Below are 22,456 nucleotides of genomic sequence, written 5' to 3' on the forward strand. Positions count from 1 at the left end.
GGGGGCGGGGAGCGAGCGCGCGGGAGCGGGAGGGCCTCCTCCGCACCAGGCGCAGCGCCCGGTCGGGCTCGGTCCGGCGGCCGCGGCCATGACGCAGGGTCCGGGCGGGCGCGCGCCCCCCGCGCCCCCCGCACCCCCGGAACCGGAGGCGCCCACCACCTTTTGCGCGCTGCTGCCTCGCATGCCGCAGTGGAAGTTCGCGGCCCCCGCTGGTTTCCTGAACCGCGGCCCCGCTGCGGCGCGGGCGGCGGGGGGCGCGGGGGCCGCCGACCCGGAGCCCGAGCCGGTCAGCCCGGCCGGCGTCCCGGCGCTGGCGGCCGCGGTCCTGGGCGCCTGCGAGCCGCGCTGCGCCGCGCCCTGCCCGCTGCCTGCGCTCAGCCGCTGCCGGGCCGCCGGGGTGCGGGGACCGCGGGGCGCTCGGGGGGCGACCGGGCCCCCGGATGCCCCCGCTGACGAGTGGATCCGCAAAGGCAGCTTCATCCACAAGCCAGCGCACGGTTGGCTACACCCGGACGCCAGGGTTCTGGGGCCCGGGGTCTCCTACGTCGTTAGGGTGAGTCCGTCTGCGGGAACCTGGGACCGCGTCCTCCCCCGAGCCTCCGTCTGGACATGGGGGTTCCCATCCCCGACTTCTCTCTCTTGGACACTCTGGACCCGGGAAGCCAGGTGTCTGTCCATCTCTCCTCTCCCCATCACCCTAGACCCCAACTGCCAAGCCGTGCTCTGCTGGCCACCCCCACCCAGGAGGCGCTGGGGTCCAGGTTCCCACGGCGTCACGTGGGGAGGGGCGGGGAGAGGGCGGCTGGTGGGGGGGGCACGCATGCGCAGGTTAGGCGTAGCCCCCCATTTCTTGGGTGAGACTGGGGACGGAAGACGCGGGTGGGGGCGGCGGGCTACCCAGATCCCCACTGAAAACTCCCTCTAGACAGGAGGGTCGGAGACCGTGGGCAACGTGGGGTGCAGAAGGGCCGAGCCCTGCTAGGTCCCTGATTCCAAGTGAGAGATCGCGGGGCCTCAGAAGGCGCTGCAGAGAAGCAGGTCTTTATTTGTCCTTGTTTTATATGAACCTCTGCCTCTGTGGGTAGTTCTGATGAACCATCAGGAAGCGGTGAGCGGCCCGTGGGATGCCTCGCCATGCAATGCTTCCTCACGCCCCAGGCTACCGGCCACTCCGCCCACCCACAGTTCATTGTCACATCAGAGTCCGATGTATATTCACAGCGTTTCAGTCTCGGGTGGGGACCAGGATCCTGGAGTTCTGTGTCTTTGCGTGTGGTGTTTTGTCTTCGCTTCTTTTACAGCCTCCCTCCACCCACCCCGTACTAGGTTGACTAGTATACCTCAGATTCCTGACCTTCTGAGCCTGAGAATATGGTTTTATGTGGAAATGGAGTCTTTGTCGATATAATCGAGTTAAGATGACGTCACACTGGATTACCGCGGCCCTAATGCGATCTCTGGTATCCTAAGAAAAGGGAGATTCGGACACAAACGCTCAGGGAGGGGCCCTGTGACAACAAAGGGAGAAATGGAGTGATGCGTCCACAAATCAAGGGACATCCAGGGTGGCCGCGTACCGCCGCCAGACTCTGGAAGAGGCTGGAAGTACCCTTCCCTCAGGGAGCAGGGCCCCCACCACACCTGGATCCCTGGCTTCCAGCCTCCAGAACTGTAGGGCCAGGCTTACATTTCTGTTGTTTTAAGTCCCCAGTTTGTGGCAGCTCGCAGTGTCCTTGACTTTGGGCATGTCCAGGTGTGGTCCAGGCAGGCCCGCAGCTTCCCTGGGAGTGGGTTAGAAAGGAAGAGCTTTGGACTGGCCAGCAGGCCTTAGGCTGCCTCACATTCTGGACCTGCTCTTCTCTCCTGGAGTCTTCTGACTTGGTCATGGCCCCTTCTTTTGCTGAATCTCAGCTTCGCTGGATTCAACACTGATTTTGTAGCGAGATGTTTCCCTGGCAATACCTTGGGCGTCCCACTACATCCCCTCGGGGGCTGTGGCTGTGGGGATTAGAAGTGCTCAGAATTCAGATGCTCATGTTGTTGGGGTGCAGGCTTTTGGACTGTTCCAGTGGTCTGGACGTTGCCATCGATGCTGCAGACATTTATTAATAATGTGTGCCAGAGCCTGCCAGGTGCTGATGGCATGCTAGGAAATGGGGCCCATCTGATCCCTGCTCTTATGGGGCTCAGGTTTCTAGAGGGAGAGACTGATGGTAAATAAACAAGAGACAGACAAACAACAGGGAAGTGGCGGACATTGGCAGGTGCTGTGCAGAAATTACAATCAAGTGATGTCAGAGACTGCTGGCTGCTCTTAGCAGGGCTGGTGGGTGGGGTGCCCCTCAGAGATGACATTTAAGCTGAGCCCTAAAGCCACAGAGGCCCTAGGCGTGAAACAACTGGGGAAAGAGAATCTGAGGCAGGGTCTCAGCTGGCAGATTTGGGGACTGGCCGGAGACCCATGTGGTGGGGCTGGTGCAGAGAGAGGAGCATAGGAGTAAAATTTGGGGGCTCTGCGGGCTAGCTTGGCTTTAGATGGTTCTAGGCAGGGTCGCAGAGCAGCGTTGGTGCTGAAAGGAGCTTTCCTGTGGAAGTGGGCTGGGGTGGGGCTGGCAGGGCAGCAAAGAGAGCCAGGGGAGGCTGGGGCACTGTTGGGGGAGCAGAGATGCCCTGGAGCAGGGCAGTGTGGGGGTGGGGAGAAGGGGGCTACAGCGTCTGTGTTGGAGATGAGCCCTGGTGTGGCTGCCCCGAAAGGGGGATGGGCAGGGAGTCTGAATCAGCCCCAGTGTCCGGCTCTGTTCTCCTGGGAGCCTCAGTCTCTGAACCCACACCCCTGAGGTGTTCTGAGAGCCATGAGTCCTCTCCAGGTTGGTTCACAGAGAAGTGTGAGGTCAAGGCGGGAGCAGCTGTGCCCCAAATCATGCAGGGGCCGACGGGGGCGACCCGGGTTCTCCAGAGAGAATGTGCTGTCCCCACTTACGTAAGCTGGGGACACCAAGGTCCAGAGAGGCAGAGTTGCCACCCTGTGAGAATCCAGCACCAGACCCAGAACAGAAGCCGCTCTCCAGCCCGAACTTGCTGCCACCTGAGTGGCAGAGTAGCAGACCAGCAGCCTCGGAGACACCCCTGTCCTGGTCCCAGGACCTGTGGACATGTCACCTCACAGGGCAGAGGGGACTTTGCAGGAGGGATTAAGTTAAGGCCCCTGTGATAGGGACGACCCTGCATTCTCAGGGGGCCCAGTGTCATCAAAGGGTCCCTAGAAGAGGGAGGGGGGAGGGTCAGAGGCAGAGAGACAGGAGATGCTGCTCTGCTGGCTGTGAGGATGGAGGGAGGGGCTGTGAAAAGCTGGAAAAGCAGGGAGCCTCTGGAGGGACCAGACTTGCCCACACTGGGATTTAGCCCCGTGAGATCCAAGCTGGACTCCAGACCTTCAGGACTATAAGGGGATACATTTATGTTAAATTTGTGTTAATTTGTTATAGCAGCAAAAGGAAACTAAAACAGCAGCTGACTCACCTAGCTGATATAGTACCTTCATGAAACCCTGTAATGGTCCCTGTTTCAAAACAAGAAAATGGAGGCTCGGTGAGCAGTGATGCCGTCAGGGCATCTGGTCTAGACATGAGTGTGGAGTCAAGCCCCCGGTTGAATTCTCCCCGATCCTGAGGTTTTCTACTCAGTTTCTAGGTGAGGACCCGGAGGCGCAGCCATGTCAAGGAACCTGGCGAGGGTCGTGGCCGCTGTGGCACCATCAGCAGCCTCACCACAGGCACGACTCAGAGCAGCTTAGAACCAGGAGGACGTGGATCCTCTCATGGGAGCAGAGGCCCTGGTGGTTGGGGGCCTGGGGCTGGTTAATTTCCCAGCTCGGTGACCTCATCATGAGTTCTTCTCATTCCCGACCTCACTTGGGAACTAGGTCTTCACAGGTGTTGTTAGGTAGGATGGGGTCACCCTGGATCCAGAGACTGGTGGCCATGAGAGAAGGCCCCGTGGAGACGCATGGAGGAGGGAGAGGTAGGCACCGGCCATGCAGCCCTGGGGCAGGGCAGGCAGGAGGGTGGCTCCACCAGGGGCTGGAGGAGGCAGGGAGACCCACCCCTGTCTCACCTGGGCAAGAGGCGTCTCGCCTTGGTGCGCCTTTTCTGTCCCAGATTAGACCCTCTGCCCCCTCACCCTACAGAAGAGAGGCCCCTCCTGACTGCTGGGTCCTTCTGTGAGTAGGACGCCTCTCCTGGAAAGCCTCAGACTATGTCCTGTGATGTTCCCTAAACTGCCTGTGCGACTGGCACCGACCAGTGCTGCCCAGAGGGTCTCCACAGCGTGGAATGTTCCGGCTCCAGGCTGTCCCATTGGTGGCCACATGTGGCCACGTATACTTGAATGGGCAGGTGCAGCTGAAGAACTCACCTTTAAGTTTGCTCCATTTTAAGCTGAGGTCACGTGGTTGCCTGGCACGTGGCACTCTTACACGTTTACGAAAATTCCAACAACAAGCCCTTTTTGCTCTTCGGGGTGCTGTCATCATGCCCTCTCCAGAGTTCTTTTCAAAGAAAGTTTTCAGTGGAGCCCAGAGAGACAGAGGACTGCCTCAGGGCCCCAGACCTGGCTGCCTTTGGGCCACCCAGTGTTTCCTGAAGGCAGGTTTTTGTAAGTGGGTGTGTACTGAGAATGTGGGAGGTTAACTTGTCTCAGGTGTTTTAGCTGCAAAGACAGCTGATTCCCTGCAGGCAAGGAGTAGGATGGCTCCAGGGTGGATTACGGAGAAGGCAGTGGCACCCCACTCCAGTACTCTTGCCTGGAAAATCCCATGGATGGAGGAGCCTGATGGGCACAGTCCATCAGGTCGCTAAGAGTCGGACACGACTGAGCGGCTTCACTTTCACTTTTCGCTTTCATGCATTGGAGGAGGAAATGGCAACCCACTCCAGTGTTCTTGCCTGGAGAATCCCAGGGATGGGGGAGCCATGTGGGCTGCCGTCTTGGGGTCACACAGAGTCGGACATGACTGAAGTGACTTAGCAGCAGCAGCAGCAGGGTGGATTAATTCAATGACTTGACCATATCCCTGCAGACCCAGGTCTTTTGTCTTTTCACACTGCCATCTTCAGTTTGCTGGCTTAGCTGTCCTCATGGTCACAAAAGAGCAGCCACAGCACCAGGTATCGTATGCAGATCCAACCATGTCCACTGGGAGAAGAGAAAGAATTCCTTCCATTCTCTCCATACCTCACCTGCCAGAGTGTCAAACTCCATTCATGGCAAGGGAGATGGGCCACCAAATTGGCTTGAACCAATGCTGAGCAGAGTGGGGTGCCCAGACATCTGAGAAATTATTATAAATGCACATTCTCAGGCAGAGTCAGAAACTCTGGGGTGGGCCTGGTGATCAGTGTTTTACAAGCCTTCCGGGTGATTCCGACACCCACTCATGTTTGAGAACCACCAGCTTAAGCCAACTGCTTGCAATCCTGTCAGATTAGCCACAGCTCATTTATCATCAGTGTTTTTAACCCTCCATCCTCCCTGATGGCTCAAGTGGTAATAGAACCCACCTGCAATGCAGGAGATGTGGGTTTGATCGCTGGTTCGGGAAGATCCCCTGGAGAAGGAAATGGCAACCCACTCCAGTATCCTTGCCTGAAAAATCCCATGGATAGAGGAGCCTGGTGGGCTACAGTCCATGGGGTTGAAAAGAATTGGACACAACTGAATGATTAAACACACTGAAATGAACATCAAATATAAATATAACATCTACCTGCAGATTTATTTCCCCCAAAACCACCATGATGTAATAAAGCAACAATAAAAAGGAGAAACACAGGGACAGCAATTCATAATAACTTAGAGTACATTTCAATGTATAGGGTGTGGGCTTCTCTCCCCTTGACACACAGGGCACAGAACTGCCCTCACGCAACAGCTAGAGACTGATCCCAGGCAGTACTCCAGCAGCTCCAGTGCCACTGTGGGCGATATGATCTTCCACAACAGTGGACAACCCCAGTAGAGCCTGAATATCAGCAAATTAAGCCTTCTGTCAGCATATGAAATAGTTTCATTAAATTCGGTGTGTATTAAAACCATACCAAGGGAATTTCCTGGTGGTCCAGTGGTTAGGACTCTGCTCAGAGCCCAAGTTCAGTCTCTGGTCAGGGAACTAAGATCCCACAAGCCATGCAGTGAAGCCAAAAAAATAAAAATAAAAGCACTATATCAAAAAGTTAAGCATAGAATTATTACATGATCTAGAAATTCTATTGGTTGGTAAATACCCCAAAAAGCAGGAGGCCTGAACATATATGGCTGGATATATGAGTAAGGTTGAGTGTGTGTATGTGTGTACATCTAGGATAGAAAAGAACTATTTTCCTCTTATGACACTTGAGAAAGAACTCAGATATTTGCACACCCATAGTTATAACAACACGATTCACAACAGTCAAAAGATAGAAACAACCCAAGTGTTCAATGATGGATGAATAGATACACGTGGTCCATCCACACAGTGGAATATTACTCAGCCTTACAAAGGAAGGAGGTTCTGACATCTGCTACAACCTGGATGAACCTTGAGGACGTGGTGCTCAGTGAGAGAAGCCAGACACAGAAGGACACACACTGTCTGGTTCCACTCACAGGAAGTTCTAGAGGCATCAGATCCACAGAGACAGGAAGCAGATGGTGGGGCCAGGGACTGGGGAAGGGGACGGGGAGTCAGTGTTTCATGGGGTCAGAGTTTCAGTTTGGGAAGGTGAGAAAGTTCTGAAGATGATGGGATGGTTGCACGACAATGTGAATGTGCTTAATGCCATCAAGCTGTGCACTCAAAAATGATTAAAATGATAAATTTAATGTTACTTATATTTTGCACTGAAAAATCCCATGGACAGAGGAGCCTGGTGGACTAACAGTCCATGGGGGTGCGAAGAGTTGGACACAACTGAATGATTAAACACACTGAAATGAACATCAAATATAAATATAACATCTACCTGCACATTTATTTCCCCCAAACCACCATGATGTAATAAAACAACAATAAAAAGGAGAAACACAGGGACAGCAAGGCTTCACTTTCTGATATTCAGCCTCTACTGGGGTTGTCCACTGTTGTGGAAGATCATATCGCCCACAGTGGCACTGGAGCTGCGGGAGTAATGCCTGGGATCAGTCTCTAGCTGTTGCGTGAGGGCAGTTCTGTGCCGTGTGTGTCAAGGGGAGCGAAGCCCACATCCTATACACTGAAATATACTCTAAGTTATTATTTAGAAGATATTAAAAAGATATAAAAAGATATTATCTCTTTCTTGAAAAAGATCTTCACGACCCAGATAATCACGATGGTGTGATCACTGACCTAGAGCCAGACATCCTGGAATGTGAACTCAAGTGGGCCTTAGAAGGCATGATTACGAACAAAGCTAGTGGAGGTGATGGATTCCAGTTGAGCTATTTCAAATCCTGAAAGATGATGCTGTGAAAGTGCTGCACTCAATATGCCAGCACATTTGGAAAACTCAGCAGTGGCCGCAGGACTGGAAAAGGTTCGTTTTCATTCCAATTCCAAAGAAAGGCAATGCCAAAGAATGCTCAAACTACCACACAATTGCACTCATCTCACATGCTAGTAAAGTAATGCTCAAAATTCTCCAAGCCAGGCTTCAGCAATACGTGAGCTGTGAACTTCCTGATGTTCAAGCTGGTTTTAGAAAAGGCAGAGGAACCAGAGATCAAATTGCCAACATCTGCTGGATCATGGAAAAAGCAAGAGAGTTCCAGAAAAACATCTATTTCTGCTTTATTGACTATGCCAAAGCCTTTGACTGTGTGGATCACAACAAACTGTGGAAAATTCTGAAAGAGATAGGAATACCAGACCACCTGACCTGCCTCTTGAGAAACCTGTATGCAGGTCAGGAAGCAACACTTAGAACTGGACATGGAACAACAGACTGGTTCCAAACAGGGAAAGGAGTATGTCAAGGCTGTATATTGTCACCCTGCTTATTTAAGTTATATGCAGAGTACATCATGAGAAACGCTGGACTGGAAGAAACACAAGCTGGAATCAAGATTGCCGGGAGAAATATCAATAAACTCAGACATGCAGATGACACCACCCTTATGGCAGAAAGTGAAGAGGAACTAAAAAGCCTCTTAATGAAAGTGAAAGAGAAGAGTGAAAAAGTTGGCTTAAAGCTCAATATTCAGAAAACAAAGATCATGGCATTGGGTCCCATCACTTCATGGGAAATAGATGGGGAAACAGTGGAAACAGTGTCAGACTTCATTTTTTTGGGCTCCAAAATCACTGCAGATGGTGACTGCAGCCATGAAATTAAAAGACGCTTACTCCTTGGAAGGAAAGTTATAACCAACCTAGATAGCATATTCAAAAGAAAGACATTACTTTGCCAACAAAGGTCCGTCTAGTCAAGGCTATGGTTTTTCCTGTGGTCATGTATGGATGTGAGAGTTGGACTGTGAAGAAGGCTGGGCACCAAAGAATTGATGCTTTTGAACTGTGGTGTTGGAGAAGACTCTTGAGACTCCCTTGGACTGCAAGGAGATCCAACCAGTCCATTCTGAAGGAGATCAGCCCTGGGATTTCTTTGGAAGGAGCGATGCTAAAGCTGAAACTCCAGTACTTTGGCCACCTCATGCGAAGAGTTGACTCATTGGAAAAGACCCTGATGCTGGGAAAGATTGGCAGGAGGAATAGGGGACGACAGAGGATGAGATGGCTGGATGGCATCACTGACTCGATGGACGTGAGTCTGAGTGAACTTCGGGAGTTGGTGAAGGACAGGGAGGCCTGGTGCGCTGCGATTCATGGGGTTGCAAAGAGTCGGACACGACTGAGCGACTGAACTGAACTGAACTGATATTTTGCCCACAGTAGAAAAGTCAACACACAAAAATGCCCTAAATGCTTTGAGTTCTGTGTAAAAAGGAGTTAGGTTGGAGCAGTGACTGGAAAGGGCTTTTCACAGACATGAGACAGGATGCTCTGTGGGGACCCACAATGAGTGTGAGTGCAGGGTGTCCCAGTGCTCAACACCAGGGGCTCCCAAGCTTTTGGAGCACACCCCAGCTATGTTGCAGGCTGCCCCTCAGTTTGTTTTGGCCCTCAATGGGGCTCATGATGCTCGTGGGCCAGCTCAGCTTGTGCGTTTTCAGCAGGGGGCTTGGAGGTGCACTCTGTCACCGATGCAGCTGCTGGGAACTGGATCGCTTGGTGTACGGGCGAGGATGGCGTCTCCAGGTTCATGTCCACTGGGCCCCAGAATATGACTTCATTGGGAAATGGGGTCTTTGCAGATGTAATCAGGTCAAGATGAGGTTGAGGTCGTCCTAGGTTAGGAGAGGCCCAGGACCTTCTGTGACAGGGGTCCTTATAAGAGGAGGGACAATTGGACACAGACACACAGAGAGGGGCTGTGTGACCACAGAGGACGAGACCAGAGAGACATGTCTGTGAGACCAGGCCAGCTGCTGCCAGAAGCTAGAGAAGGCAGGAGGGACCCTCACCTGGGGCCTCCCCTGGACATTGGATACCGGATCCCCCCGACTGGGAGATGCCAGACCTCTTGTTCTGAGCACCCCAGGGTGCGGTGCTCCACTTGGCTGCCCCCGGAGACTAACACTAAGTTAAGGGAACGTTTCTCCCTGGTAAAGACCTCATTTGTTTCTGTTAAAATTAACACATACCTGTGGGCTTCCCAGGTGGCGCAAGTGGTAAATAACCCACTTGCCAATGCAGGAGATGCAGGAGACTCGGATTTAATCTCTGGGAGGGGAAGATTCCCCTGGAGGAGGGCATGGCAACCCACTACAATATTCTCCCCTGGGAAATTTCATGGACAGAGGAGCCTGGCGGGCTACAATCCGTGGGGTCACAAAGAGTCGGACATGACTGACCTACTGAGCATGCACACACGCACACAGGGATGTTCTTTCCTGGGGACAGACTTCAAATGGAAGAATAACATAGATGTGCTCAAGTTTGCAAGGTGGTCCTGTGCACAGTCCTGGGGCTCCCTTGCTGGCATCCCTCCAGCCCCTCTCACCAGAGTCCAGTTTTTCTGTCCTTCAACCTCCTCTAGGAGCGGGGAGACTCAGACTCTGCAAATGGCCTGGAGCCCAACGAACTTCCACTAACTTGCTTAGCAAAAATGGGCAATTCATCCTGAATGGGTCTTTTCATTTTGATAATTATATGTTTATTTTAATGGTTATTAGGAAGCACTGCTAGGCATCAAACCTGAGGTTTATGGTAACAATATGCAGTTTCCTTTTTACCTCATGCACATTTCCTTTTCTTTCTTCTTTCTCCTTTTGTTTCCTCATGCATATTTAAAAAAACATATATTTTAGTATCATAAAACTCACTCATTCAAGCTGTACAATTCAGAGGTTCTTGGTACACTCATAGATTTGTGAAACACTCATTATAATCTAGTTCCAGAACATTCCAGCACCCCAAAGGAAGCCCCATCAAGTCACCCTCACCCCTTCCCCTGACCACCAGGAACCCAGTCTCTGTGTCTGTGGATCTGCCTGTTCTGAACGTTTCCCATCAGTGGAATCGCACCCTGCGTGTCCTTCTGTGTCTACTTCTCTCACTCAGCACCATGCTGTCAGGGTCCATCCACGTGGTAGCGAGTGTCAGGGCTTCCCTCCTTTTCAGGGCTGAGTAATATTCCAATATCCTGAGAGGTGACATTTTACTTATCCCTTCACCCGTGTAAAGATTTTGGGGTGGTTTCCTACAGTGGCCTTTAGAAATAAACTCAGTTCTGTTTACAAATGGAGTTTATTTAGAAGGAAGACACTGAGTAATAGTGGTGTGGGGCTGATGGCACCGTGAGCCATGGAGGGTCTTTTGGGCAGAGTGGCAAGCTGGGTGCTTGTACTGTGTCTGCCCTGCTTTGTTGTGTGAGCTTGCCTAGGTCCCTTTCCCTCTCTGGGCCTCAGTTTCCCCACTTTAACTTGATTTCTCCCCTTACATCCTTGGGTGGGCTCTGGGTTCCCTCCATTTCTACATTTGCAGAGGGGAAGGTTGGTCTGCCTCCAGACTTTCTCTGTTGGCCTCGTGGGGCGACTGTAACAAATGACCACAAACTGGGCAATGAAAACCACAGGAATGTTTTCTCTCCTGGTTCTGGAGGTCCAAAGTCAAGGTGCTGATGGGCTGCTTCCTTCTGGAGCTCTGGGCAGAACCTCTCTCCAAGTTTCTGGGGGCCGCAGGCCCCAGCCCTATCCCCCTGCATCTGTGTCTCAGGCCCCCTTCCCTCTGCCATCCTCCTGTAAGGACGTCGGTCACTGGGTTAAGGACCAGTCCTGAATCCAGGACTGTCTCATCTTGACGTCCTGAGCCTGGCTGTATCTGCAGAGACCTTGTTCCACTAAGGCTCTGCTCACAGGTTCTGGGGGTGGGGACGTGGGCAAGCCCTCCTGTGGGTCCCTGTCCATATTCCACAGCTGGCCTCCCATGAGTGTGGGATTCTGGATCAGAGGTTATGCCACCTGGCAGCCTCAAGGCTGAATTTGACCTCTGCCTTCTTTTTCTCTTTTCTATTTAAAAATAAGGATTTCTTTAAAAGGAGATAAAGAAGAAAATAAAAAAAGTTCTTTAAACTTAAAAAAAAATTATTTATGGCTGTGCTGGGTCTTTGTTGCTGCATGTGAGCTTTCTCTAGTTGCGGTGAGAGGAGGCTACTTGCTAGTTGCGGTCCACAGGCTTCTCACTGCAGTGGCTTCTCTTGATGCAGAGCATGGGCTCTGGAGTGCGGTCTCAGCAGTTGTGGCTCTCTGGCTTAATTACTCCCTGTCATGTGGGATCTTCCTGGACCAGGGATGGAACCTGCATCTTCTGCACTGGCAGGCGGTTTCTTACGCACCGGACCATCAGGGAAGTCCTAAGAATAAAAATTTCTTGTCATCATTTACAAATTGGGGCATTTCAGGCAGGAGCCCTGGATTCCAGGGGGTCTGGCCCCAAGCGTGTAGTTTGTTGCAGCCTCACCACTTCCTCCCAGCACTGTAATTCAGAAGCATCAGTTGTGTCTTTGGACTGAAAGGAGATCAAACCAGTCCATCCTAAAGGAAATCAATCCTCAATATTCATTGGAAGGACTGATGCTGAAGCTCCAATACTTTGGCCTCCTGATGCGAAGAGCCAGCTCACTGGAAAAGACCCTGATGCTGGGAAAGATTGAAGGCAGGAGGAGAAGGGGACGACAGAGGATGAGACAGTTGGATGGCATCACCGACTCGATGGACCTGAGTTTGAGCAAACTCTGGGAGATAGTGAAGGATAAGGAAGCCTGGAGTGCTGCAGTCCATGGGGTTGCAAAGAGTCAGACACAACTTACTGACTGAACAACAACACTGCCTGCATGGCTGGTGACACTCTGTGTAACATGCCAGGTGACACTCTGGGACACTGCAGGTGATCCTGGAGCCCAGAATGTGGGCTCATTTTGTGCCCTTGCAGCCTATAAGTAGTGACTGAGCAGGTTGCCTCGTGTCCTTGGGGCTCTGTCTCCGGGGGATGGTTTGTCACTGTATTACAGGGGTTCAGGTGAAGTGAGCTTGGATCAGGCCTGCATGTGACAAGTGACTTACCAATGTCATCACTACCTGGTGCTCCCTTAGCCTCCTCTTCACTTTCCGTGCCCTTGTGGTCTGCTCTCTGTCCTCCAGGATAGGACCCCTAGCCCATCTCCTCTCCTGCACAGCTGAGTTGTGTCCCCACTTCATCCAAGGAGGGGCTGGGGCACGGGAGGATTTCAGCCACATTTCAGCTGCAGAGCCAGGGTGGGCTGCACACTAGTTGGGGGGTGGTGGTTAGACCCCTCACAATGGGGCCCTGCTGCACTGACACCCCCTCAGAACGGGCTCCATGTCAGCTGGGGCCACCTTGTCTCGTCACCAGGCAGGCCAGCCTGACAGGGTTGCGGGGCCCCAGAAGCAGTGGGGGAGCAAGCGACAGGTGCCAGCCCAGGAGGGCAAAGCGAGTCAGTGGGCCCTTTGGCCACCCTGCACTGGGCTGCAGAGTCAAGAGTGACTGGGGGTAAATGCCAGACCACTGGAGCCCTGGGGAGATGGGTGGTCTGTGTGCCCCGACACAGCAGCTTGTACCCACACCTGGAGCCCAGGGGCTGGTGCTTCTGTGAGATAAAGTCCTAGAAATGGAGTTTCAAGGTCAAAATGTGTGTGTGAGTCATTTTTTTAAAGCTGAGGTACAATCAAGTAACTAAATTAACCATGAATCATTCTGGAGCACAGTTTAGTGCTACTTAGTACCTTCACAAGGTTGTACAATCACCACCGCTATCTGTTCTGGAACATTCCATCACCCCAAAGGAAGTCCGTCCCCATTATCAGTAATCCTACCCCTTCCCTCCCCAAGCCCTGACAACCAGGAACCCACTCTTTGTCCCTGCGGGTCCGCCTGTCCTGGACGTTTCCCATCCATGACAGTGATCACATGATGGTCGCTGCATGTGGCCGGCCCAGGTCCCTCCTGCAGCACAGACACCATGTTGGGGGCACTGGTGGCCCTCATCTCTGGTACCCCCCCCCCCCCCAGCTTCCCCTGAGCAACATCTCTTGGAGATTGAGTTCCCTTCCATGGAAAGGGTGGTCCAGGCAGGAGTCAGCATTCTCCCCCTGCAAAGGGCCAGATGGCTTCCACCCACCATCGGCTCTCAAGCCCTGCCCTGGGCCCTGGGATGTAGAAGTGAGCAGGGTTACCCCCACACGGTCCTCCTGGGCTGGCATTCTAGTGGAGCAGAAAGAGAATGAGCAGGAGAGACTGAGATGAAGGAATCTACCAGCTTCCAGGAACAACTCACAGTCAAGAGGGTGGCTCTGAGGAGGCAACCAGCAGCCTGGAGCTGGGGAAGGAGCCAGGCTGCAAATGACAGACAGGACGGTGTGGGGCAGCCAGGTTGGGCATCGTCCTAAGGATGGAGGTGGGGTCTATAGCTCGGGTGGAGGGAGGGGAGGGCTGCGGGCTCACTGGAGGGGGTCTTGGGTCCACAGTGGGCCCCCAGCTCCAGGTGGCAGGAGGGGAGGCCGATGGGGGTGTTCGCTAGAAGGGGCTTGGGTCCACGGTGGCCTCCAGCTGGGCTCTGCGGGGCTGCTGCTGACCTGTGCTCTCTCCCCTCAGTACATGGGCTGCATCGAGGTGCTCCGTTCCATGCGCTCCCTGGACTTCAGCACACGCACCCAGGTCACCAGGTGAGGCTGGCTGGGGCAGGTTCTGGCGCCACTCAGTGCCGGGAGTGGAGGCGGTGGTGCTGTGTACTATGTGCTCCGTCGTTCAGTCATGTCTGACTCTTTGAGACCCCATGGACTGTAGCCTGCCAGGCTCCTCTGTCCACCTGATCCTCCAGGCAAGGATACTGGAATGGGTTGTCATGCCCTCCTCCGGGAGATCTTCCCGACCCAAGGATTGAACTCAGGTCTCTTGCGTCTCCTGCATTGGTAGTGCCACTAGTGCCATTGCTTTACCACTGGTACCACCCCAGAAGCCCTGTGCAACCATGACCACGGTCTAATTCCAGAACATTCCATCACCCTGAAAGGAAACCCTGCCCCTATGAGCAGCCATCTCCAACCCCCTCCCCCAACCCCTGACAACCAGGAACCCACCCTCTCTGTGTGTGGATTTGCCTGTTCTGGATCTTTCCCATCGATGGTATCACACATTGTATGTCCTGTGTCTGCTTCTCTCACTGAGCATCTTGTTTTCAGGATCCATCCACGTGGTAGGGAGTGTTAGGGCTTCTCTCCTTTTCAAGGCTGCATGATGCTCCCATGTGTAGGAGGGACCAGGGGCTGTTTATCCATCTTCAACTGATGGGTGTTTGGGTGGTTTCTACCTTTTGGGCTCTTGTGAGTTGTGCTCTGTGGCCATGTATGCAGGTTTTGTGTGCACCTGTGTTTTCAGTTCTCCGGGGTGTGCACCTGGGGATATGACTGCCTTACCCATTTTGAGGAGCTACTGCTCCATTTGACCTTCCCACCTGTCAGGATGAGGGCTTGGTTTCCCCTTGCAGCACCGACATTGTTAAGAACTTGTTGTGTGTCCGCCTGACCTTCAGGATCCTGTAAAAGTTCCAGTCCCTCCCCAGGGATGAGCCGTTTCATGAAGTCTCTCCCATTCGGTTTGGGGGGTCAGTTTCAGCCCCTGTCTTGGGGGGCCCAGAGCAGAGGGCATCCTCTCATGCCTCAGGTGGGAATCTTGGCCAGCCTGTGGTCACACAGAACTTGGGGTCCAGGCTCAAGGTTTGTGCCAGCATCCCCAAATCTGACCCCAGTGCCTTCAAGTGGGCTGTGGCTCAGGGGTCCGCTGGTCTCTGAGAAAGAAAGGGCAGGAAGGGGAGAGCTGAGGGCAAGAGCACCTGCTGGGGACATGGCGTGGGCTTCTGGGAGCCTGGGAGTCCCCGTCTAGGCCACCAGTTGCCCCAGCATCCCTCTGTCCTCTGAGCCCCTCCCACCTCAGGCTGCACCCCATCCTTCCTTAGCCCATTGCCTTCTCTGAGCCTTTACCCTCCTCTGAGCTCCTGCCCGCTCTCCTCCAAGCTCTCTAAGCCCCCTCCCCCTCCGCCCACACAGGGAAGCCATCAACCGGCTCCATGAGGCGGTGCCTGGCGTCCGGGGCTCCTGGAAGAAGAAGGTGGGTGAGGGGCCTGTGGTCCCCGGGTGGAAGTGAGGGGGGAGACGCCTGGCCATCCCAGGATCTGCCCCAGCTGGAGTTCCACTGTGGTCCCACCTTCTTGAAGGCCAGGCTGCCCCCTTCAACCCCTGTGCCGTCTGCCCCCTCAGGCCCCCAACAAGGCCCTGGCCTCAATCTTGGGCAAGAGCAACCTGCGCTTCGCGGGCATGAGCATTGCGGTCAGCATCTCCATCGACGGCCTCAACCTCTCGGTGCCCGCCACGCGCCAGGTGAGCGCTGCCTGCCCCGCCCTCGGCCTTCTCTAGCCCCGCCCTCAGCCTCCTCCAGCCCCGCCCTCAGGCCCCCCCACCCCCCCAGCCCCAAGTAGGGCCTGGCTGAGGGTCTGTTGTCACACGGGGACGACTAGTGGGCGGGGCCAGGGGAGCTGCTCCTCACTCCACAGCTCCTAGGACGGCGTCCCAAAGAAGGTCTCGGCCCATTGTCTGCATTGCTGAGGAGGCGAGACCGAGGCTTGGAATCTTCTGGTGGAAACAAGCAACCAAAATAAAATTGCAGAAAGGAGGGAATAACTATGAATTCTGAGGAGGATTGTGATGCTGGGCATGGGTTGTGAGCATGCACAGGGCACTGTGACCTAGCAGGGGCATCACGGAGGGCTTCTTGGAGGTGGTGATGCTGGCGCAGAGTGGAGAGGTGAGAGGACATTGAGCAGAGGTCACCTGATGAGATAGAGCCTGAGAGGTTAACAAGGATCCTGGTGAGGAACTGGGATTTTTCCAGACAGCACTGCTATCCTCCTCAGAAGTTTGGAGCAGGAAGTGCTGTGATTTGTGGTCTGGTGTGAGCATGGGAAGCGTGGAGGAGATGAGCTGAAGCCAGGGCCCCAGGGAGGGGGCTCAGACTGCCCCTGGGGAGGAAGCCATGGGGCAGGGAGCTGCCAGCACGTTCACCTCCCTGTCCACCTCTGCATGGACTCTATCTGGAACACACTGGGCTAACCCTGAGCAGGACGCCAGTGGGGCCCTCCCTGGGCAGGGGCCGGTTAGGGGGAGCCCTGAGTATCCCTGAGGGGTGACAGGTTGAGTGAATCATGGGGGACTCTGAGAGAACCCTGCTTGGGCATCTCTGGTGCTTATTGGGTCTTGGAGGGACATGACCACTTAGGGCAGCAGTGGGTGGTGGTGAATAGATGCTAATTGAGCACGCAAGTGAGCACATCAACACAAACAGACATGCAAATACGCAACTCAGCACACTCATGCAAATGAGCACACCGATTAGCAGATGTTGCAAATGAGCAAATGGATGCAAGTGAGCACACAGGTGAGGCTGCCTGGGTTGACAGTGCAGAGTCAGGAGCCTCCAGTGGGTCCTGCTTTTGTCTCCTCAGTGCCTCCATGGTGGCATGGGGCATGTGTCTGAATGTGAGAGTGGTGAGTGTCTGGGTGTGCATGTGCTGTGCCTGGGTGTCTGTGTGGGAGGGTGTGAGGGCCAATGTGTGATGCATCAAGGTGTGAAGGTGGGCTGGAGTATGTGTGAGTGTGTGAGTGGTTGTGTCTCTGAACAGCTGGAGTGGGGAATTTGTGTGTGTGTGTGTCTGTAAATGAAGGGGTGTGTGTGTGTGTGTGTGTGTGTGTGTGTGTGTGTGTGTGTGCAGGGTGTAGTTTGTGTGAGGCTTTTAGCCCATGTACCTTTGTGTGTATCTGTATTGGATGTCTGTGCCTGTGTGTGCACATGTCCACCAGTTGGGGCAGGTTTGTCTTCCCGTGTATGTGGGCGTGTGACTGTGGGTCTCTGCATCCTGCCCTGGCTTCAGGGCTCCCCATCCAGCAGGGCTTTCGGTCATCCTGGCATTCCGTCGAGGGGACGTCTCCACTTCCATGCCTTTGTCCTTCTGGTCCCCACTGTGGCCCTGTTCTAGTGACTGGCCCAAGCCCCTCTCTCCTCCCCCAACTGAAACAGCAGCCCCATGACTGGTGGTCTCTGTCTGCCAGATCATCGCCAATCATCACATGCAGTCCATCTCCTTCGCGTCCGGTGGTGACACGGTAAGGCCCCAGATGGGTGGGAGTGGACTTCCAGCCCCTGTCACCAAAAGCCCTGAGATGCCCTGCCCGTGCACATCAGTCCCACCTCCACGTTGCTGGGACTCCTGTGTCTGCTGCCCTCTCTCCCCAGGACATGGCGGATTATGTGGCCTACGTGGCCAAGGACCCCATCAACCAGAGAGGTGAGGCCAGTGGGGGCGGGTGGGGCCGCGGGCTGGATCCGCAGCCAGTCGAGACCCCGCTGATGCTGCCTGACGACCCCCAGCCTGTCACATCCTGGAGTGCTGTGAGGGCCTTGCCCAGAGCGTCATCAGCACCGTGGGCCAAGCCTTCGAGCTGCGCTTCAAACAGTACCTGCACAGCCCCCCCAGGGTCGTCGTCCCCCCGGAAAGGTACTGGCCTGTCTCTCTATCCCCATTCCCCAGCACCCCTGCTGGCCCTGCCCCTCCCCTTCCCTGGGGTTGGATCCTTGCCCCCTCCCTGCTCTGTGCCCCCCACCTCCATGGCCCACTGCTCAACCATGAGGATGCCAGGCTAACAACATCTCCAGTCCTAGCAGAGGAGAGGACTCAGGGAGCTGATCAGCAGGCAGTGACTGTCATTGCTGTCATCCTTAGTCTGCATGGGGGCGGCCGGCACTTCTGCAAAGGGCCAGACTGCCTGCCTGCCTCTGCCATGGTAGCGGGAAGGCAGCCAAGAAGGACGTGTGAGCAGTCGGTAGGCCGCCTGCCAGCCAATCTTTATTTATGGACACAAACATCTGAATTCCATCTGACTTTCACGTGTCAGATGCAGTTCTTCTGATGTTCTCTTAACCATCTGACAGTTCTGTGGCTTAACAGGGTAGAAGCCATCCTGAGCTCCTGGCTGGCAAATTCAGGCAGTGGCCTGTGATAGGCTATTTAAATATCTGAACAGATGGGAACTGGTTAGAGTAGCGAGTGAATGAATGGACAGTTAACAGAGTCCCATATGCACAGATGAGAGCCAGCAGCGTACAGCTGAGCTTGCCCCTTGGCCTTCACACAGGATCATGTGCCCCTAGTACATGAATGAGTGCTGGTTTTTACCTGGGGCCACCTCAACACCCTCCCCTCTCGTGGCTGCAAAGCCCTCCTCTGGGAGCCCCCCTGAGACCTGCTGTCCGCCCCTGACTGAGGGGCAGGCTGTGGCTTCCCCTGTTTTGCTCTTAGGAGCCAACTTGCCTGGATAAGCATCTGTAGCACACATTTCGAAGGCACCATCCATGGCCAGTGGGTGAGGGCATTTTAAATGCTGATGGTGTCATCATCCTAAGGCTTCCGGGTTCAGGGTGCAAGCCTGATGTCATGCCCTGGCTGCGCGGTGGGGCTGAGGTGGCTGGGATGGGTGGAGGCCCCTCTCAGTTTAGCCAAACCGTTGAGACGTGTGTAGAGCCCCTGTTGGTGGACAGAAAGGGACACCTAGCTCCTCCATCAGCAATGGCTCCTGGCGCCACCGCCCTCCCAGCAGATAGAGGAGGGGTCAGGATCCCTGGGTCAGGCTTGTCCCCCATGGTGCACAACTCAGTCTGGGGGCCTCGGCGCCGTCTGTCCCCCCACAACTTGTGCTGGGGCCCGTGCTCTTGCTGGCTATGTGTCTGCAGGCTGACCGGGATGGAGGACTCGGCCTGGGGGGACGACGAGGAGGTGGAACACAACTACTACAACAGCCTCCCTGGGAAGGAGCCGCCCCCGGGAGGGCTGGTGGACTCCAGGCTCGCCCTCACACAGCCCTGTGCCCTGGGGGTCCTCGGTGCCCTTGGCCAGGTCAGCTTCAGCACACCTCTGGGGAGGGGGGCCCGAGAGCTGGGGCTCAACCCCTAGCTCTTCCTTCTGCTCCCCGCCTCCATGATCCTAGAGGAAGGTCTCTCCTGCTCCCTGCTCCTTCCTCCCTAAACTGTCCAGGTCTGCTGAGCCGGACACACCAGACAAGGTTCCCATCTCAGACACTGATACGATGACCACAGCCATGACTGAATCAGGGCGTCTGAGGAGGGTGACCAGAATGTCCATGGGGGACTGACTGTCCCTGTCAGGAGGATGTCCCCAGGGCAGAACTTGGGCTGGGCCCTAATGGGTCAATAGGAGTTACCCCAGAGAGCAGTGTAGGGAAGGGCCTCCAGGTGTAAGGAACAGCATGTGCTGGGGGCAGGCCTTCCAAGTTGGGCTGGGGGATGCAGCTACAGCAGAGGCAGTTGGGGGCTTGTGGGTAGATTGAGGCCCAGAAGGGAGGGATGGGTACAGAGCTGAGCTTGGAATCTGACTTACGGGAGGGTTGGGGTGGGCGATTGGGGGTCTGGGCCTGCACACTGCAGGGGGACCCTTGCTCTTTTTTTCAGGGAGCCTCTCCTGCTCGAAGAGACACCCGCGGCCTGCAGTGGGATGTAGGCCCCTCAGGTACTGTCCAGCACACTCTGCTCCAGTGTCCCTGAGTCCCCACCATCCCTCACATCGCTTCCCCTCTTTGGGTCACTCCATCTGGCCTGTGAGATCGTGTCACTCCCTGGGCTCTTAGAGATTTGACAGCATCTGCTTTTTGTCTGTGTGACCAGTTTCCTTGCATGTTGGACAGAGACACTGCAGTTAGTGGTTCAAAGCACCAACATATAAAAAGGCGTCCACCGAAAAGTCAGTCTCCTGCCCCCATTTGCTTTATCCACCTCCCTGATCAGGTAACCACTGGTAGTAGTTTCCCTGGTTTTTCTAGAATTTTCATGCATGTTCAAGTCAGTTCAGACATACGTCGCTTTCACAGTTTTGGACAGTAGTGTGCTCTCTATCCCTCCACCTGGCTTTCCCAGGTAAAAGCCCATCTTGGACTCACCCCTGCACCAGTGCTAGGCAGCTGCCGCCCCCCCCTTTTCACCACAGTGTAGTCCCCACCACGTGAAGGACCCCCCTCGCCCACAGACATCCGGGTACTTTCTAGGGCTCTGCCAGGACAGCAGTGCCCCAGTTGTCCACCACTCAGCTTTGTTCAGGGTCTCAGTAGAGTCTGTGCCCAGGACAGCAGCCACTGATCCATGTGATGGAAATCACAGAGCTGCCCACCAGGTACCATGAGGCTTTAACAAAATGGTTGAGTTTTCAGCCCGTGAGCATTTATCCTGTTATACAACATTTAAAAAGACAGAGGAGGCTAAAATACCCTTAGCCCCCAGCTCGGAGGTCTTGAGCTTACCCCCTGGCACCTGTGTGTCTCTTTTCAGCACTTATGTGAATGGAGCCCCCAAAGAAATGAGGACAGGCTGTGAGTACCCACAGTCTCTCAGGGGCTCTGGCTGCTTCAGTGGGATCTTCTGAATGGCCACGTGCCAGTCCCCTGTCCTTGCAGTTGCTTGTCCACGTGGTCCCCTCTTGATCGGCGGCAGATGCCCCCTTGGCTCCCCTCATGTGTCCCTCCCATAGATGCTGAGCTGTAGACAGCATGCACGCCTCCGTCACAGTAGGGGAAGCTGCCAGATGGCTCCCTGACGTGGTGTGGCAGTTTGTTTACCCACCAGCCCTGCCGTGGCTGCCTGTTTCCTTACAGCCATGCTGACATCTGTGTTGGGCTTTTTTTTAAAAAAAAGATTTTCCCAAACAATCTGGGCATTTCACTGATGAGCATCAGAACCCTACTGCTCCCAGCACCTGTGGTTAAAGAACACATGTGGCACTGGGTGCCAAGTAGATGCCCAGCCATCATCTGGCCCTGGTCAGCTATTTCTCTGGGACACGGGCTACTCACACCTGACCCCCAAGCTCATTAGCATTTCTACCCCTGAGCTTTTGCACACGAAGTTATTGCTTCATATCATGTTTTCCCAAGTCTCTGACCAAGAACTCCTACCAATACATCAGTGCCCCAACTCCAATGTCCAGGAATTTTCACTCTCTGGACCCCTGCAACTGAGATTTCTTTTTTCTCATCCCACCGTGACTGTACAAAGCTGGGAGAATCTGCACCTCCTCTGTGCAGACTGGGAAGGCTGGGCCAAGGCCCCTTTGCCCCCATCAACCACCCAGGGCTGTAATGGTGTTAGCAATTTTATCGAATCATAACTTCTGCCAGAGGTTTTGGTCTTCACCCCTACTTGTGAAGAAGCTACTCCTGTTCTCCCTATTCAGCAGAGGAGGAGACTGAAGCCCTGAGAGATTACTCACCTGTCATGCCCACAGAGGGTAGAGCTGTATGTGAGCCCAGTTGCCTATGAGGGTTAAGGATTTAACTGGTACAAAGCAGAGATTGTAGCTTCAGGCCCTTGGGTTGGATTTGGCCACAGTGTACTAAAAGATCATCATTTCCCTGCCAAGGATTAAAAATGGAGATGTTTAGAAATGGATGGATAGATCTAGGGAAAAATACACAAATGTCCATGGAACCTAGGAAAAGATGCCCAACCTTGCTCAAAATAAGAAAAATGGAAATTAAAGTCCCCCTGGATGCCATTTTTCACCTATCAGGTCAGCACAAGTCCAACAGTCTGATAACACACCATGGGTGAGGCCTTGAAGCTGGGCAGAGGCCAACTGGGGAGGACCCAGTAGAATCCGCACAGAATACTGAGGGACCCTGGAAGAGACTCACCCAATGATACCAGTTTCACGAAATTGAAGCTTTTGAACCATTTAAATGCTTCACACATTCAAAACAAAATTAGAAAAGAACAGAAAGGAAACTCTAAAATAGAACACAAGCAAATGAA

The 22,456-nt window shown here is 54.3% G+C and overlaps 1 protein-coding gene across 2 annotated transcripts in view; it reads left to right on the top strand.

Moving 5' to 3' along the window:
- The first annotated feature begins 56 nt into the window (after positions 1-56).
- SHC2 (SHC adaptor protein 2) overlaps positions 57-22,456 on the top strand; it is a 29,690-nt gene continuing 7,290 nt past the window's right edge. Inside the window, exons 1-9 of one of the 2 annotated variants that reach the window (XM_025292820.3) lie at positions 57-553; positions 14,189-14,259; positions 15,640-15,700; positions 15,850-15,969; positions 17,695-17,748; positions 17,879-17,930; positions 18,014-18,140; positions 19,373-19,535; positions 20,108-20,165. In XM_025292820.3, the coding sequence (XP_025148605.2) occupies positions 89-553; positions 14,189-14,259; positions 15,640-15,700; positions 15,850-15,969; positions 17,695-17,748; positions 17,879-17,930; positions 18,014-18,140; positions 19,373-19,535; positions 20,108-20,165 (1,171 nt within the window). In that variant the 5' untranslated portion in view covers positions 57-88. The remainder of the gene's footprint in view (positions 554-14,188; positions 14,260-15,639; positions 15,701-15,849; positions 15,970-17,694; positions 17,749-17,878; positions 17,931-18,013; positions 18,141-19,372; positions 19,536-20,107; positions 20,166-22,456) is intronic. The other variant, XM_025292821.3, reaches the window with a different exon arrangement.

Source organism: Bubalus bubalis, chromosome 9 (genome assembly GCF_019923935.1).
Source record: "Bubalus bubalis isolate 160015118507 breed Murrah chromosome 9, NDDB_SH_1, whole genome shotgun sequence".
Taxonomy (NCBI): Eukaryota; Metazoa; Chordata; class Mammalia; order Artiodactyla; family Bovidae; genus Bubalus; species Bubalus bubalis.